Consider the following 19548-nt stretch of genomic DNA (forward strand, 5'->3'; position numbering starts at 1 on the left):
GAGCCACCCAGGCGCCCTCCCCCCACCAATCTTTTATGTCATCCGAGTTATGTAGCCACCTCACAGTCCTACTGGTGCACCCCACAAATGAAGTACACATAACATTCCCCATTTATCTTTACTATTCTCAAGGGAACACTGCTGTGGGAAAACCAGGTTATTCTCAGGCAGGCCTGCATCAGCCCAGGCCTCATGTTAACCTTTCACCCATGGTAGGTATTGTGGGTTGAATTATGTCCCTCAGAAAGATAGGCTGAAGTCCCAAACACTGTACCTGTGAATGTGACCTTACTGGGAAATAGGGTCTTTGCAGAGGCAATCAAGTTACAATGAAGTCGTACTTCATGTGAGTGGGTCCTAATCCAATAAGACATGGTCCTTTAAGAAGAAAAAAGAGAGACACTGGGAGGGAAGCACCATGCAAAGACACAGAGACACACAGGGAGAAGGCAGACATGTAACAATGGCGGTAGAGACTGGAGTGGTGCCCCTACAAGCCAAGGAATGCCTGGGACTACCAGAAGCTGGAAGAGACAAGGAAGGATCTTCCCCTAGAGTCTTTGGGGGGAGCTTGACCCTGCCAAACTCCAGTTCACATTTACTACACAATTGCTACTCCACCTTGGCCTGGTCATGTAACCTTTCTTTCTTTTCATTTATTTTTTCTTTCTTTTTTTTTTGAGGTGGGGGGCGCTGTGTGTGGTGTGGAAGGGGTAGAGGGAGAGAGAGAATATTTTTTTTTAAAGGTTTTGTTTATTTATTTGACAGAGAGAGAGAGAGATCACAAGCAGGGGGAAGGGCAAAGGGAGAGGGAGAAGCAGGCTCTCGGCCGAGCAGGGAGCCTGATGCGGGGCTCGATCCCAGGACCCCAGGATCATGACCTGAGCCGAAGGCAGACGCTTAACCGACTGAGCCACCCAGGTGCCCTGGGAGAGAGAGAATCTTAAGCAGGCTCCACACCCAGCATGGAGCCCCAACTGACAACCCTGAGATCATGACCTGAGCCAAAATCGAGAGTAGGTTGTTTAACCGACGGAGCCAACCAGGTGCCCCATGTAACCTTTCTGAATCTCAGTTTCCACTATAATAATAATAATGCCTCCTCTGTTTCTAGAATAGCAGATCAAAGAGAAAATGTATTATGAAGGTGCTTTCTAAATTATAAACCACCAATCAGGGATGCCTGGGTGGTTCAGTCAGTTGAGCACCCAACTCTTAATTTCAGCTCAGGTCATGATCTCGGGGTCCTGGGATCAGGCCCCGCGTCAGGCCGTGCCTAGCAGGGAGTCTGCTTGTGGATTCTCTCTCCCTCTTCCTCTCCCTCTGCCCCGTCCCCTGCTCACACTCTCTGTCTCTCTCTAGAATAAATAAATCTTTAAAAAAAATAAAAATAAATTATAAACCACCAAATATGAAGAATTGCCTCTCACTAATGCTCCAACTATTTTCCAATTCTGAGATGAACATTTACCTTTATATTATATTATGTTACTCGTTTGTTTCTAGAAGGACTTTTGTCATTCTATATCTACTTATTGGGCACCTACTATGTGATGTGCACTGCACTGGGGGCTGAGGAGTTAGAGGTAAAATATGAAGCCATCAATAATTTTCAGCAAAGAATGCTATGGAGCACATAAGACTGACACCCAATCTAGACTGGAGGCAGGAGTGTTTGGAATTGGAGAAGGAGTCAGGGAATTTTTCTTAAAGTGAATGGTGTCTTTGCTGAGTTCTGAAGAATTCAATGGCATTAAACAGGGGAAGGAGTCAGGAAAGGATAAGAACACTCCCAGCAGAACAAATGGAGTGTGAGCCTAGAGTTTAGTGTTTCTTAAAGGGATAGCTATGGGTAATTTGAGGACACAAATGTACTTGTATGAGACTCTCCCATGTACTGGAAGATGTTTGGCATCCCTGCCCCCCAGTTACTAAATGTTGGGAGTACCGGCCCACTCCTCAAGCACACAATCAATATGACAGCCAAAAATGCCCCTTCACATTTCCAAATGCATACCCCACCACTTCATGGAGGGCACAGGGGACGTATCATTTCCTGGTTGAGAGCCACTGCTAAAAAATGCATGGTGGCATGTCTTGGAACTGGAGTATGACTGGGGAGGACAGAGGTGGAGAAAAATGAAGAAGGCAGAGGCCAGATCATAAATTACCTTGTATGCCATCCTGAGGAGTTTACTTTCTAGAAAAAATTTCCTTGATCGGGGTGGATAGCCTGTATATAAAGGGCTTTGGGTTGAGCCTGGCCCATAAGACATGGTCAGTACATTTCGGATCTCTGTCTCCCAGGATCTTGTCAATCCCAATTTAGTTAACACATGTTCTGTTCTTTTCATATTCACTCTCTGTATACTTCCGGAGTGTACATCACAGTCAAAGTGACTGATGACAGTTAACTCGCTAATGTCTGTTCAACCGGAGGGAAACAGTGGGGAGGGGCAAGACAGCTCCAAGAAGTCAGTGACGTGTGCGGCAGCCTCCATCCCAAGGATCTGGGGCACGTCTCTGCTCTTGCAGCCTTACAGTCTAGCTGTGTGAGGCCTCAATTAAGCAAGCTCCAACTCAGACAGAACCTGAGCCGTGGGATCCCAACAGCCACTACCACCAGCATCCACCTTTGCCAGGGCGTGCCAAGGAGAAAACGCTGTGGCCTGCTAGCGCATCCCGGGGTAACCCAAGGCCCAGGTTATAAACAGTTGTATTCCTCTGCCAAGACGGGCACCAAAAACGAGGCTGCGTTTTCCTATAATAAACAATGTTATGTTTGTTAGGTTGCAGACTGAGCCCTCCAAACCCATTTACCCATACAGCAGTGAAGCCATAGTGATGAAGAGATTTGGAACCCACTGTCCTATATAATGCTTTTTCCAAGAAAGAGATACTCCCAATTCCAGGTGAAAGATCAGAAACACATATGACCCCCGTTTATTCTACCTTCACCGAAGGCTCTAGCCACCCTGAACTACTGCTCTCAATTCCTGTGAGCCATCTCTTGCCTCCAAGCATTTGCCGGTGCTGTGCTCTATGCCTGAAATGTACCCCACACCTCCCTGCTGAGCGTGTCCCTGCTCTGGGCTCCCAGAACCTCCACTTCTTCTTCCCGTCAAAGCACTTACCACTCCATGTAGCAATTGCCTACTTACTAACCAGTCTTCCACACCAGATTTCAACCTTCCTGAGGGCTGAGATCCTCAATGCCTGCTCAGTGCCTGGCACTCACTGGACATTCAATAAGTATTCATTGCAATGAATGATCGAAGGAGTACGTGAACCTTCTGTGAATACAAGCCCAGCAACAAGACCAAGGATTTCTCCCACTTTCTCACCATCTTCTGAGAACAGACACTCGCTCCAGTTGTGTGCCCCAGAGTGTGGGTTAAGTGGAGGAAGAGAAGGAGAGAGGCCAGGACGATGTTCTGGGGGGGAGGTCCGCATTCAGTGAATTTGGCTTCAGAAAGGACCAGCAACAGCACAAGTGGGATGAAGAGGGACCCCCATCATACAGGTCAGGCTCCTTTGTGATGGACTGTCTTAGGAAGAGGACATGGCAAAATGGAGTGGGGGTAGCCTGCTTGTAGTTTGAGGAGTCAGTGCTAATTAAATTGTAAACTTTTACAACAGTACATATGTCCACCCAACACCTGTATGGGAATGTTTATAGCAGCATTATTCATAATCGCCAAAAAGTGGAAACAACCCAAGTGACCATCAGCTGATAGATGGATAAACAAAACATGCTATATCCATACAATGGAATATTTTTCAACCATAAAAAGGAACGAAATACTGATACATGCTACCATACGGATGAACATTGAAAACATTATGCTAAGCGAAAAAGGCCAGACACCTAAGACCACGTATTATATGATTCCATTCATGTCCAGAATCTATAGAGGGGACTACAGAGACAGAGTAGATTAGTGGTTGCTTAAGACTGTGGGGGTGGGAAGGTAGGGGTGATAGCTAAGGGCACAGAGTTCCTTTTTGAGATGTTGAAAATGTTCTAAAACTGGCTGTGGTGATGGTTGCCTGCATCTGTGAATATACTAAAAGCCATTGATTTATACAGCTTAAATGGGTGAATTGTATGGCATGTGAATTATATCTCAGTGACATTGTTAAAAAACAAAACAAAACTGTTCTTTAAGATTTATTTATTTGAGAGAAAGAGAATGCGCGTGCGCGCACACACGAGTGGGGGGAGGGGCAGAGGGAAAGAATCTCAAGCAGACTCCCCACTGAGCGGGGAGCCTGATATCGGGCTCCAGCCCACAACTCTGAGATCATGACCTGAACCAAAATCAAGAGTCAGACTCTTAACTGACTGAGCCACCCAGGTGCCCCACAAAACAAAATTTCTAAAACAGGATGTTAACCTGGGCTTTTGAGAACTGGGTACCACCTGAAATAGCAAAATTGGCGTGTCCTGGGTCTGTTGATTTCACTGGATTCTTTATGACCCACTCCCCCAAAGGTAATCATAACTACTCTGCGGAGCTGAGTGCCCCATCATAGGGCTCAATGCAATGCCTGACTGCATGGAAAGAATGTGATGAATATTAATGTAATCAAATAGGAGAATTAACAATTTTATTATTATTATTTTTTAAAGATTTTATTTATTTGAGAGAGCACAAGCAGGGGGAGGGGCAGAGGGAGAGGGAGAAGCAGACTCCCTGCTGAGCAGGGAGCCCTACACGAGGCTCTATCCAGGACCTGGGTTCATGACCTAAGCCCAACGCAGATGCTTAACCGACTGAGCCACCCAGGTGCCCCAACAATTTTATTATTAAATAAAATGTTTAGTGTCCACTTTTAAACTAGTAACTAACCAACGTATAGAATAGGATATGGTTCCCTGCCTCCATTGCTGTAGACAAGGGAACGATTGTTAAGTTCCATTCTGATATGTAAGCTTTGTAAATTCTAAAGTATTATTTGTAATATGAGGATCCAGTTGTTTTTATATGGCTACTTTATCATTTTTATGTTATTAAAACCTTTTAAAAATAAGTTCAGTCACCTGCTAGGAAATCAAGTTATGTATGTATGCAAGGTTTGTCAAGTTTCTCAACCCTTAACTGAAAAACTTTCCCATCATCAGAAAAACAACGGGTTCTGTTCACCCCCCGAAGTAAATGAAAGAACTGCATGATTTTTGTCAAATGATTAGAACCACAAAAAGCAGAGGAATGTCATTTGCATTATTCGACTTTGAGGAACTCTATTTTATAGACCCATTTCTGGGTATATACCAAGAGGGGGAAAGATAGTAGATGCTTAACTGGGCTGTTGGGCATTTCTATAAATTCACATTTGTGTTTCAAGCCACTTAAAGCCTAAAGGAAACAGGTATCTTTTTCCTAACTTAGGGAAGTAAGCGTGTGTTCGCACACACTCACCCAAATGACACCTCTGAATTTGAACTGAGGTATCATATACTTCGCTTTCCTTCTAGAAGCCCTTCTCGCCGCATGCCCCTTTTGCTTATCAGCACAGCCTCTTTGATTTGCAGCTCGGCGCCTGGCCTTGCTGCGTGGCGCCAGCAGACGTGAGCCGGTGCCTCTCCCGGGGGTTAATCGTGCAGCCACATTCTCGGTGATGGACCTCGGCGGCCCAGCAGGAGAGCGTGGAAACAGCTGACTGCTGACTCAGAGCGGAAAGCAAGCCACCCGCGAATCTCGTTGCAGCTCGCTGCTGCATCCCTATCCCACAATCCCTTGCTTGGTTTGCTGCAGTCTTTTCAACAGACGCTGAGTGAGAAAAAGATGTCCTGTAAGATAAAGATTGATTGGTTTGGATACCGAAAGGGGTCTCCCACTTGTTAATGACCCAGAAACATTCCTGCCGACTTTCCTGAGCCTTCTCTCTTTTCCTCCATTTTTCTTCTCCTCTGTTCTGTGCATGAACTGGCACATCACTACATAGAGCAGAAGATATGCTGGGCTTCTGATGATGGCTGCACTGCATGGTAGGGAATTTTAACCAGTCTCTTTGCATGGTGCTTCCAAACTTGGGAGGTTAGCAGAATGTGCATTGTTCTTTTGGATTGCCGCGGAGCTGCAGCGACAGGCTTGGGAGGATTTAATTCTTTGCCTCGTTGATTAGTCTGTCTGCAGAAATGGGTAGGTCCTAAATGTTCTGATTGCTGAATATTATGCCAGGTGGATAACTGATTTCTCCTGCTCTCTCTATTCTGGTGGGGTTTTTTTTTTGTTTGTTTGTTTCTTCTTCTTCTTCTTCTTTTCTTTTTCTTGATTTCTTTTTCTTTTTTTCCGCCCCTCTCTCTCGGTGATGCTGCATGCTCTGTAACTATCAGATAGAGGGAGACCCACTCTTTGCTTAAACAAAGGCACCAAATTAAGAATAGGGAGAAAGTCATGCAAGATTTTCTTCTCAAGTTCCTAATGTGATCTGACTAGATTTTTGTTTTTACTTGTCTTCCATTTTAATGTGTATTCGGTTTATTTTAAATAGAAGATCCCCACCCCCACCCCCAGCATTTCTTCGTTGGGTGGGAAGATGGGGATGAAATATTTAAGTTGCAGGATTCCTTCCTCCATACCCCAGGGTGGAGGAGAATGTGCAATTCGACCCTTCCCCCACCCGGTCCTCCGTTGGAGAACCCTGGGGTTGAGCACCACGGTTCCCAGTTACCATTGGAAACCCATTCATTCATAATGCATGACTCGACCCTCTGAATTCTGAATGCCATTGATGATCAGCAAATATGCAGATGATTTGTTTTTGTTTTTTGACATTTTCCCTTGCCTCTGAAGTAGACTCAAATCTGGGTGGAGTTCATGGTAGCTTTACACAGAAGAAAAAAAAATCCTTGGGTTGGACCTTAGGTTTGCTTCCTGAAACAGTGGATACGATTTTTCTGACAGCTTTCTCTACTAGTGTGCCCCACCCTGTCATTATTCCTTATTTTGGGAGGCTAGGAAAGCAAGTAGAAAGGCTATTTATTTTAAGCTAAATACTGAATGTTAATAAGTGGATTTCTGAACCAAAAGGTAAAATGATATTTCTGTCTTAAGATAGATTCAATGTCATTGCTTTAAGGAGCAGACCTAGATTCAGAATGAAGCATTTTAAAAATTACTAGTTTGTTTCTTTGGCTTAGATCGAACTACTGCCGTTTTATTCCTGGTGAATAAATTGTTAGAGGTTTTGTTTATTTATTTATTTTTTTAGATTAGAATATGGAGAGGCATTGTTTGTCCAGATTCTTAAAATGATTTCTTAAGTATTAGGATTCAGTTCTGCTTAGTGTGAACCTCTTTTCTGGTGCCTTTCAGTATTTTCGGGCAGATGCTTGGGCAGCACCGTTCCTAACCCGCTGTACTGTTAAATAATGCACGCCCCTCCCGAGCAAGCACACAACGAGAAGTTTCATGCGTGCTGTGGTATGAGAAAGCAGCTTTTTGTTACAGAGACCTGAGTAGTGGCCTTTCCTAAACCTCTAAGTATTTCTTCCCAGCTTTCTCCTAGAAAGACCCAAGTGATTTGCATTGGAAAGGTTACAATAGGACTGAATGTTCTCTGATAGAATGTGCCTGTTTCAAGAAGTACGGATGCATGATATATGTTCCATATATTTTAAAAATGGAGGATAAAATCTATACGTATTTTTCACCATACTTAATATTATAATCCTGAGATGACTTATTTTTTTTTTACTTATATGATAAAAGCTTAGTGGATTTCGTTGCTTGTGAAATAAGTAAAAATATTCATTCTTTGTCTTACTAAGAATTGAAAATGTCCTTCATTTGGATATCTGGAGGCATTAATTTCTCCAAACTTACGACTTTCTCTTATCTATCTTTAAGTCGAAGAAATTATAAATATGTAGCAATTTAAAAAATTTTGACCTAGGTTTAATTTTTAAGACTCCCTTGTGCTTCTTTTCCTTATCTCTCGATTAAAACTAAGACTTTAATGAAACATTTGTATGTATTATTGAAGAGAAATACTTTCAAACTTTAAAAAATTTGCTGCCAAATTATTTACTCTCATAGTTTTTTGTCTTCAAAAAATGTGACTGAATTACTTCTAATTGTGGCATAATTATAATTTGCACACACCTGTGATTACTTTTTTTTTAAATGTCTGATGCCATCTGTGCCCTTTATCACTTATGTAAGGGTTTTAGTGTCAGAATAGAATTTGTTCTATAATGGGGTTGGCTAGTAGAGTTCTCTGGATATTATTATTGCTCAGGTTACCTGAAATTAACAGATCAGGTTTCCTCCTCGAATTTGGAGGTTTAGATTAAACCAGATACTGAGGAAAAAACGAGCCCAGTGTAATTATTCAAACTGCACCGTGGAAGGAACCTTCATTACTGCTATCTGCATGCTATTTTTTCTACCCTCTTTTACTTTACCCTCGTCTGCCTTGATGTTCTCAATCACCTCCATTCCTCCATGAAGTGCTTTTTATTCTTCTTGAAAACATATTAAGGTAAACATTTATTCTAATCAACAACAGAATTAAATAATGCACTTCCTATCCACCGGGGGCAAAAAGGGGTTTGCTGTTGTGTGGGCGTATGCCTTGTGAGGTTCTGAAGTAGAATAAATTTCTCTTCCCCCTTCTTGCTAACCTCACCCAACTCCCAGAGCTTAGGGCTTTGGCTGTTCTCTGCCTCTTCTGTGGTCCCAGAATATGTAGCCTCCTTGTAGTCCCAAAGGAGAGCAAAGGAGGAGACTTGGCAAGATGATGGATGTGGGGGAGAGGAGACCCCACCATGTTGACTGTCCCAGGGCACTGTAAGATGAAAGTCAATTAGCCTGACCACTTAACACTCCATCACACAGACCCAGCCTTCTGCAACTTAGAAAACCCAAAGCCGATCTTAAGAACTGACTTAATTCTGTTGTAAAATGTGAGGACTTTTATGAAGAAGGCAATGGCAAACAGTTATCTATACTAAGAGGTAGAGGAAATAGGTATAAATCTCCTAAAGACAAGTTGGGGGCTTGGCATAAATCAGCCTCCATATGGTAAAACCCAGCAACCTAGGGAAGCTGTCATACATCCGACCCTGGAAATAAGAGGAACCCTTGGAAAGCTTGGGCACATCCTTGCCTGAAGACAGAAATTAAAGTGGATGGCCTCCTGAATATACACCCACTCACCCACAAACACACACGTTCATGCCCATACTGTCAGAAAAGATATTGCATCTGGCCTTCTAATTTACAAAATGGCCCATTTGGGATAGAGGCTTGATTTAACTAGAAATAGGTCACCCTGTTTTAATTTCGCTGAAGATTGTCCTCTTTTCTTTCTTCTAGTCAAGTCCTCTGTAACAATGCAAATTCAGTTGCAGGTGAATAATAATATGCTCATAAATTTTCAAAACTAAAAAAACCGTGTGTCTTTAATCATGTTTTCACCTGTGCCTTGAGCTCTAGGTACCACCTGTCCTGGCGGGTAAAAGATAGTACATTGTGTTACAGACAATCCTAATGGTTTGAGATTTGCTTTCTATAAATCTACCAGAAGATTTTTAACTTCTTGGGAAGCTGATTTTCGCATGCCTGCACCACTGTCATTGGTCCAAGAACAGCAAAAATGCAACATTGCTAATAAATAAAGCCAGCTCAGTGGCAATGAAGAGAAGCAGTAACCCAAGAATGCCATAAAACTAAATAGAAATGGAATCTAATGCCTTTATGATGGTATATAATCAATATGCTGCCTCCTACCCACATATCACATGTTAAAATTTTATTTTCTAAAGGAATCTTGACCCGTTTCCCAACTGTGTTTCCTAGCCCAGCCAACAAGTTGTCAGCAACTCTCTCCCCTTCTCAAGAATAGGGCTTTCAGTTTGTCGTTGGTCTTCCACCCTCCCTTCCTGCTCTTCCGCACTCTGGTGTCAACAATAAAACGTTGGGATCATTTTCTGATCTAAATAGTATAATCTGGGATGGGAATTGTGGTTTCAACCCTAGAATTTTGGACACAGGCATTTTCCTTTTGTTTCCTCTCCTCCTCTCAAGTTTTGCTTTTCCAGTTGGTTGTAGTTTTCACCAAGTTCTAGGAGATGTGAGGATGTGAGCCAGGAAAAATACCAGTGATGACGCGAAGCAAGAAATGCTGGGATGGGGTTTTTCTATGCCCCAGGATTCTGTTCCATGCTCATTGCATTGTTGTTACCCTCAAAAGCTGTTGAGTTGGCATACCCCCACTAATGAGGAATTTGTATGTCAACCTTCTTAGACTTTGTATTTCTGCAAGATGTGTCCTCAGTGGTTCTCAATTCCTTTTCTGCACTTTTGAGTGTGTTAAAGTATATCCCTGAATATTTACCCTCTGGCTGATAGCTTATCTTGCTAGAGATTAGACGATCATGCGGGAAGGCAGGTAATGTCTGATGTCAAATGAAAACATTCACATGACTGGTGAATGCTCTTTATTGTGTGAGTCAACCCATGCCACTCTTTTTGTGCTCTTTATTGTGTGAGTCAACCCATGCCACTCTTTTTTTTTTTTTAAAGATTTTATTTATTTATTTGACAGAGAGACACAGCGAGAGAGGGAACACCAGCAGGGGGAGGGGGAGAGGGAGAAGCAGGCTTCCCGCCGAGCAGGGAGCCCAATGTGGGGCTCAATCCCAGGACCCTGAGATCATGACCTGAGCTGAAGGCAGTCGCTTAACCAACTGAGCCACCCAGGCGCCCCCCATGCCACTCTTTTCTGCTACCGGGACTGAGTCCATTCCCATGTGATACTTGTTCAGTTCCTTCAAAGAAAGAATGAGTGTCTATCATGTACCAGGCGCAGTTCTAGGTGCTGGGACTCCTGCAGTGAGCAGTCAGACAAAAATCCCTGCCTTCATGAATCTTAACATCCTGGAGAGGTGGGGAGGAGACAATGTGCCAGAGAAACGCATTACGTACTATATTGCAAAGTGATCGGTGCTCTAGAGAGGCATAGAGCAAGGACGGGAGATGGCAAGTGCTAGGGGATGGCAGGGGGTGAGGGGGCAAGTGTCAATTTTGAACAGAATGGTCCAGTTGAGAAGTTGCTATTGAGAGGAGGCCTCAACCCCTCTGTAAGCAGTATTGCTGTTGGTTTTCCCCTGACAAGGAAACTCAGCGAGTCTCCCCACATAGTGAGAGCTCTCAGAGCTGGTTAATATCAATAGCACACTAATGTGGGCTATTTCTGTAGTTTAAAAATGGTTCCACTTGCCTTCCCTTCCCTGTCATTTCCTTTCTATTGGCCTTTTGTCAATACACGCCGTGCTAGTTCCTACATCCAGAAGGATTCAGTTTCCTTCAGAGATGAAGTCCACCCCTGGCATGTTTGTGGGTGCTCCTCTCTAGAAATTGATTTTGTGGACCTCCAGGAGAAAGAGTAGTTCTGTATTCTGATCTTTCTTATTATCACGTGCTTATTTCTGCTGGCCTGGTGAGTAAGAAGGATCTCTGACACTTCAGAAACCAAGATGGGGAAAGGAGAACAGCCAAGAATCTAGATAAGTATTTATCGCTTTTCTCATCAAAACGACCAGAAACTGGTAGTGCCCAAACACTTTGATGAAAGGTTGTCATACATTTTATGTGTATTCCTTTCGGCATATTCAGACTGATGGAAAGTTTCCCACGGTGCTTATTAGCACATTCTGTGCCTCCATTTTCCTCAGCACATTATCCCTTTAGGAGTAGTCAAATTGTCTTTCTATTTGGGGTATCCAGTTATATTCAGGGAATGATCATTACCCTGGCAGAGTCTCAGTTTGGGGATCTTTGGGGGTTGGAAAGCTTTTGTATTGATTCTGAGAGTCCTGCAAATCCAGATGTCTTCAACAAGTCACTTGTGACAGATCTGTAATATTGTCATGATTTTAAATCAGTGTTCATGAGTAAACTTAATTTACCATATAAATTAACAATACTAATGAAGACTTACTCTCACTCACTATGATAATTATCATAAAATTAGGATGAAAATTAGAATGAAATGTTTTTATTTCACTGTTGAGAATAAAAATGTCACCTCAGGAAATTTCATTTAGCCAACGTATATCATTTTATTAAAACAAATGTTTTTTTTTCCCTTGCCCAAACCCTAAAATTCTGAGATTAAAAAAAGACTAAAATCAATTTTAGTTTGATAGCAATATGAAACTTTTCAAAAGCTATTCAAATTAAAATTATTTTTAACTGGTTTTAACTGAAAAGTTCAATATGTTGTTTGTTTTTTTTTTAAATATGGAACACTTGCTGAATTTGTGCATCATCCCTGTTCAGGGGCCAAGCCAATCTTCTGTATCATTCCAATTTTAGTGCTACCGAAGTGAGCACCCCATAATTTTTATCACACACACACACCCTACTGGAAAGTGTTAAACTTGTTTAAGGTTAGGTATCAGATAAGGCAGAAGACTTGAAATCTGAGCTTTCTGATTCACTGGTTTTACCCGATGACCTTGGGCAAGTCATTTAAACCCTCTGCTTTGGTTTCCTTATCTTAAAGAGAGACAAATCCATTCCTTCCCTATTCTGATGTCATAGGGACGTGGTTAAAGAAAAGCAGATGATGTGCCAACATTCTGAGCTCCTGAGAGATGAGCCACATTTAATCCAATCAATGAATATCATTCCTTATGCTAGTTCTTTAGGGAGACATTCTATGAAAGAGTTAGCAGATAATGCAGGCTAATTAGATATGTCACACAGTGTTTTAATTAATGCAGAGAGTTCTATTTGAATGTGACACTTTTGTGTAACAGGTGCTTTCACAAGGTTCTGTTTATTCATCATGCTCTTTAATGATCTTATCTAGAAACATAGAGTTGGAAAATGGGTGTGTCATGTATGTAGCTATACTCAAATACATATAAATAGTAGAGTTTTCTTAATAAAAGTTGACATGCTTTTAAAAATATTTGGTGATTTGGTGGGGAGAAAGAACAACTATCATTCAGTTTGAAAAGAGTTTCTATTAAAAAGTGTAGAATTGTTGATTCTGTAAATATGTATTTCCCAGCTTCAAACACAAGTCCCAGACCCAGTTAAAATGTTATACATAAACCAAGCTTGCGTCGTACATACATACAGCCTTCTTAAAACACAAGGTGTGTTTTAAGGGAGTGTTTTTTAAGGGAGTTAAGGTGTGTTTTAAGGGAGGTGTGGTGGTTTAAGGAGTGAACAGGCTATGGGTTTGTGTTCTCGCAAACTTCTTAACTGAGCCTCGGTTTTCAAAAAGCTGTGGAATGAGAATAATATTACTTCCTGCCTAGGGTCATATTGAAAATTAACTGCTGGGTTTTTCTGTTTGTTTGTTTTTTGTGGTTTTTGGTTGTTTTGTTTTGGTTTTGTTTTTTGCAAAAGAGTGTTTCTGTTGGGAATTGAGGAGGCCATAGACACCTTATCAAGTATTTAGAAAATTAGGAAGTGAACTTTAGCTTTACCGTAACCTTGGTTTACTTCTTTGGGATAGAAGCCAGATGTTCCAAGGTGGTAAATGAAGCTGTGTTTTATGTTGTAACTTTTCCCTCCCTTAGAGGCTCTCCACTTTTTTCTCTGTTGCCCTCTTCTAATTCTCTTTTTCTGGCATGATCCCTCACATATTGAAACCTTCTCTGAATTAATTTCACCAGGTGCCTCAGATGCCCACACATGAATACCAACAGACATTTCTTAAAATAATAGGAATCATCTGCCTTTTGTCCCCCTGCTCCACAGCAAAAACATCTTAGCCAGGAATCTATATACCTTTAATTCTAAAGAAAACACTTGAGCCACATGCAAAGATTTTAATAGAAAATTCTAATTATTCCATCCTGGCATGTTAACTGTATGTAGGGGTGGGAAAACTTTTCCTCTACACACATAAATTCTAGCACTGAAGCCCGTGAATTAAACTGACAAAAGACAGATTATCAGGAGAAAAGAGTGTACACATTTAATTGGTAGTTTATTTTTCCAAAATAGTATATATACTGTATTCTATTGATGTTTATTAATTTAATATTTTTAATTTTACATGCCTGGGGGTTTCACAGAAAGGAAGTGAAAACCCAAAGAGGCAGTTCGACCTGGGAGCTTACATACTATTTTAACAAAGGATGACAAATTGTGGAGAAGTGGCTAGACAAAGGAAAAGGAGATTTAGGAGCAGTAAGTTGTGGAAAGTGACCAGGAAATGTATGGTACATAAGGGTTGCTTAGTAAGGTGTGTTATGCAGACTCCTCTCCCATGCTATCTCTGGTGATGATTAAGATTCTCTTCTCTTTGGTATGGGAGAACGAGGCACCTTTATAAATGAAGATTTCCTTTACATATGGGAAGTCTATGCTCTGCTTTTAGGCAGATGGGAGAGGCAGAGTGCCCACACCCCTCTCCCCCGCCTGCCAACCCCTCCCGCCACCCCCCATCATGTCTGCACCATGTCTGCTGATTCTCAATTGCCTTCAGCTCAAAATAATCCTTATGTCAAGATGGCATATTTTGGAGTGAAATTTTGATCCCCTTCAAGTACAATAGTTGGGAAAACATATTTTATCTTAATGACACTATTCTATTTAATATAGACCATATATATTTTTTAAGATTTTATTTATTTATTTGACAGAGAGAGACACAGTGAGAGAGGGAACACAAGCAGGGGGAGTGGGAGAGGGAGAAACTGGCTTCCCGCTGAGCAGGGAGCCTGATGTGAGGCTCCATCCAGGACCCTGGGATCATGACCTGAGCCGAAGGCGTAACTGACTGAGCCACCCAGGCACCCCTAATATAGACAATATTTTAATAAGACTGTAGGCATATAGTCAAATATAGTCGTGAATGAAGGAATGAGCAGGCAGAGCTGTATAAGTATTTATCCCCTCAGCTGCCACTGCTTTGAAACCCGGCAAACGTGCCTCTTTAGACAACACACTTCTTCTAATTTGTTTTGTTTGCATGGCGAACATGTGACCATTATATTGATTTACAAAATCAACAGGCATCTCACTGCATTCCCTTGCCAGCAGTGAGGGTTGGTTATGGTCATTTCGAGGTCATCGGCATGGACTTCTACCTGTATTTACAGCACCACGCCTATAGCGAATGAACCAGTGATTGATTTGCACTTACCAGTTATTATGTGTCTTTCTTGTCTGACAGCAGCCGCGTGCAGGGTCAAACACAGCCGGCCTCCCATGTCAGTGGTCTAGGATGGCCAGTGAAGCCACCAACATCCCAAGTCCTGTGGTGCGCCAGATTGACAAGCAGTTTCTGATCTGCAGTATATGCCTGGAACGGTACAAGAATCCCAAGGTTCTCCCCTGTCTGCACACTTTCTGCGAGAGGTAAGCCTCCTTTGTGCCCAGATAAGAGAGGTTCACAGTGATCTCTTACAACCTACCAAAGGGTTCTTTCCAGAATTCTTCTTTACCTAAGGGAGACAATGAATCTTTTGCGCTTATGATAGACATCAAGAAACATAATCATGAGTTACCAATAATTTACTCTATTTTAAATAATTATAAGTGAGAGAAAGCAATCCAGTAGCTATTGATTCATTTCCATGGGACATGGAGCACTAAATATTTTAAGATTAAAATTTTTAGGGCGCCTAGGTGGCTCAGTTGGTTAAGCGACTGCCTTCTGCTCAGGTCACGATCCCACGGTCCTGGGATCGAGCCCAGCATCGGGCCCCCTGCTCAGCAGGGAGTCTGCTTCTCCCTCTCCCTCTGCCTGCCGCTCTCCTTGCTTGTGATCTCTCTCTGTCAAATAAATAAATAAAATCTTAAAAAAAAAAAGATTTAAACATTTAAAATTTTCCCTTTGTTCTTTGTCAAACAATTTTTGCCGACCACAGTTCCCTCATAGAGGATCTTTGGTGAGGGCCAATTAAAAATCTATTATTTCCGGGCGCCTGGGTGGCTCAGTTGGTTAAGCGACTGCCTTCGGCTCAGGTCACGATCCTGGAGTCCCTGGATCCAGTCCCGCATCGGGCTCCCTGCTCGGCGGGGAGTCTGCTTCTCCCTCTGACCTTCCCCCTTCTCATGTGCTCTCTCTCATTCTCTCTCTCTCAAATAAATAAATAAAATCTTAAAAAAAAAAATCTATTATTTCCTCCCAAAGAACACATCAGTAAAATACCTGTGTATTGAGGAGTTAGTTAAAGGGAGAGCTTCCTTTCAAGGATACTTCAGAAGATACATACTAACGAACATAGGATGTTTCAGATGAAGAAAAACCTGTGTGTATGAAATAATTATAAGTTACCTGAATGTGCAATTCGCTATGAATGAAAACACATTTCTTTATCCTTCTTGGATAGTTTTTTTCCATTGAGTTAATCAGTTATCAAAATACATCTTTACTTGGGGACCCCTACCTTGTCATGTACCATCAATAAAGTATACTGTACCCAGCCAAAAAAAAATACATCTTTATCTTCTTATTTAACTTAGCACAAAAAAACAATTAAGCATATAAAGTTTGTTAGTAATTTGTTTATCTGAGGTCCAATTTAAATATTTCCCTAGTAAGGCTGTATTTTTTTTTCTTAAAAATAAATATGATAATTATGTTCTATAGCATCTTGTTGAATACATGGTCTATTATTATTAAATAGACATAATTAAAACGCTTTAATTCTTGTTATAGAATAGGACATTGGTATTTCCAATGGCTTCAAATCAATGCTAATTACATTTGCCATCAATTTCGTAGACATTTGTTAAAGTTGATTTGCTTTGGAAGATCTCAGTTGGAACAGAATAACTACATGGTGGTGAAGGATAGAGGGAGAAGGTGGATTTGTTACTGGTCATTGTGGGTTTTTTGTCTGTTTGCTCTTTAGGGGGTTATTTTGGGGTGTGTGTGTGTAGAGTTTTGTTTGTTTTAGTGGTGGTATATAGGGCACTAGCACTTTCTGCTTTATTCATTTTATACTTTGATGTGAGTACTGTGTAATTCATATTCCAAAATGACTAAATGGAGAGTGATTTTTTTCCTCCCCACTTAATGGATGTAGCCACAACATGCACACCAGCTAAGTGTCCCTCTGTCCCTGGGCACACATGGTGAGATCATTATTTGATGGACAGCAGTCGGCCTCTTTCTCTACAGCGCTGAGAGGCACTTGGTTGGAGGGGGTGGAGCTGCCCATCCCCCTATGCTCAGTGCCCAGCCAGGCACTTGTTTGGTTCCCATTTACTCACTCTGACAGATAAGAAGCAACATTTCTGGGCTGTCCTGGGTCTGCCTCCAGCCCTCTCGGTTGGGTCTAGCCCCATCCACTTCTGTTCCTCCATCTAATGGCCGGTGGTGGAGATTTTCGAGCTCCTATCACAGCAAGTCCCAATGGAATGCATGGAAGGAGTTTTGAGAAGGTCACTCTGGCTACAATATGGGGAAAGGTTAGAGGATTTGAGGGTGGGTGACAGTGTATAGAGCTACTCCAGAAACCCAGGAAAGGATGGTGTAAATCAGATGACAAGAGCTGGAAACGTTGGAAGGTATTTAGGCATTTCCAGCCTTGGGTGATGGGTTGGATGTGGAGAACGAAGGACTGTAAGGAAATTGCTGTTTCCAGCATGGCTCCCAGTACCTGCTTTGCCTAGATGAATGGATGGAGGTGCTGCTCGTTGAGAGGGGAAGAGGACCCAGTTTGGGGGAAGAACATAGCCTTGGGTTTGGCCATGGTGAGTTTTAGGACCCATGAGACATCTAAGAGGAGATGCCAAGAAAGCTGTTGGTGTAGAGATCAGGGGCTCAGAGGAGACATCTGTGGAAGAAATAGAAGTGTGGGAGTGTTGTGCTCATGGCCATGCACGTGGATAAGATTTCCCTGGGAGAGAAGGGTGCCAACAACTGAGCCTGTATGGCTCAGTAGAAAAGGTAGAGCAGACAGGAGAACCAAGTGAGTGTGCTGTCACAAACAAGGGAAGATAAAGTTTCAAAAGAGGACGGCTCGGAGGCAGTGGTCAAGTTTGATGAGTGCTGCTGAGAAGGATAGGAGTGAAAAATGTCTGTTGTCTGGATGTAGATGCCCTCCGTGACCTTAGCAAAAGCTGTTCCATTTCTGGTATTGACTCAGCGCTAGCTACTTCTGTGACATAGGAAAGTCAATTAACCTCCTTGATGTCAGTTCCCTTCTGTACATACTAAGGGGAGTGAGGCTGGATCAGAGGTTCTCGAATTCCGCTTGGTGAAGCAACAGGGGAACATTACACAGAGTAGTTATGTAGAGCGAAGGTTCTGGTGCCCAGTTGCCTGGGTTTGAATTCCTGCTCTGCCCTTGTCCACTCAAGTTCTGAAAACAAGCGACTTCGCTTCCCTCTGCCTGTGTTCCTTCATGTGTCTAAAATACCTTCTTCCCGCGGCTATTGCAAGTACTTTGAATCTAGCAAGCAGCATATACACAAGTCATGATTAGCAATGCATTTTGCTGATTAATTAATTCATTTAATTAATTGCCGGTTGAGGAGAGGCAAGAAGAGATCATGTTGATGTGACTCTGGGTGTCCTATCCCTGCTTCAAACACAATATTTTCACCGGGATATGTTTTTAACATCTGAGATCTGCTTATGCTTTTGTATGTAAAGAACATTTCAACACCAACAGAAGAAAACTTTGACCCATTTCTCCCCATTGTAAAGGTCCACAAATCTGTGAACACGACACTGGATATTCTAGACCAATGCTTCGAAACCTTTAATGTGCATATAAACTCCCCGGGGACCTGATTCAAGCAGGCCCGGAGTAGGGACCTAGGATTCTGCACTTCTTCCAAGCTCCCTGGAGAGGCCGATGCTGCTCAAGCGTGGCAAGTCTCCATGGAACGCCACCAGAGTCAATGACGTTATTCTTTTCCTTGAGCATAATCACTTGCCTAATCAGTTGACAGCACCTAATCAGTTGTGAGTACACCTTACCTCTTGGTTTCAGAAATCTTATTTTCCTAGGAGAGGAGACTCCAGAGGGAGTTTCTGCAAAGGAGCCCAGACAGGTGCAGAGAACATGTGTGCTACCTGTGGAAGGAGGTGGTCCTGCTCTCGCTCGTGAGCCCCCTGTGCTGACAGTCCCCCTGCTTCTGCTTCCGCGACAGGTGTCTGCAGAACTACATTCCCGCCCACAGTCTCACCCTCTCCTGCCCCGTGTGCCGCCAGACCTCCATCCTGCCCGAGAAGGGGGTGGCCGCGCTCCAGAACAACTTCTTCATCACGAACCTGATGGACGTGCTGCAGCGAACGCCGGGCAGCAACGTTGAGGAGTCCTCCATCCTGGAGACGGTCACCGCTGTGGCTGCCGGAAAGCCACTCTCTTGCCCAAACCACGATGGGAATGTAAGTGAGCGAATCGCAGACAGGGCCTGGCTTTGATCTGGGTGGGCTTCGGGCAGTCAAGAGGTTATGCACTAACACAGAACTCCACCTGGAAAATGAGCAATTAAAAGATATTTTTAGCAGCGCTCAAGACTATTTTGCCTGCTTACTTGCTCCAATCAAATTCATGTAAATAAGGAAATCAATCTTCATTGGGTCTAATAGCACCTATTATTAGTT

General features: G+C 42.6%; 1 protein-coding gene and 1 pseudogene across 2 annotated transcripts in view; one reads left to right on the top strand and one right to left on the bottom strand.

Moving 5' to 3' along the window:
• Positions 1–19548, top strand: part of TRIM2 (tripartite motif containing 2) — a 107146-nt gene that overhangs the window by 35966 nt on the left and 51632 nt on the right. Inside the window, exons 2-3 of one of the 2 annotated variants that reach the window (XM_054508704.2) lie at positions 15154–15338; positions 19092–19329. In XM_054508704.2, coding sequence (XP_054364679.1) covers positions 15205–15338; positions 19092–19329 — 372 coding nt within the window. In that variant the 5' untranslated portion in view covers positions 15154–15204. The remainder of the gene's footprint in view (positions 1–15153; positions 15339–19091; positions 19330–19548) is intronic. The other variant, XM_064585185.1, reaches the window with a different exon arrangement.
• On the bottom strand, positions 12249–12345 carry LOC123849137 (U6 spliceosomal RNA; annotated as a pseudogene).

The sequence above is a fragment of the Mirounga angustirostris genome, unplaced genomic scaffold (assembly GCF_029215605.1).
Source record: "Mirounga angustirostris isolate CCGP_5_RB_7025 unplaced genomic scaffold, mMirAng1.0.hap1 SCAF_2, whole genome shotgun sequence".
Lineage (NCBI taxonomy): Eukaryota > Metazoa > Chordata > Mammalia > Carnivora > Phocidae > Mirounga > Mirounga angustirostris.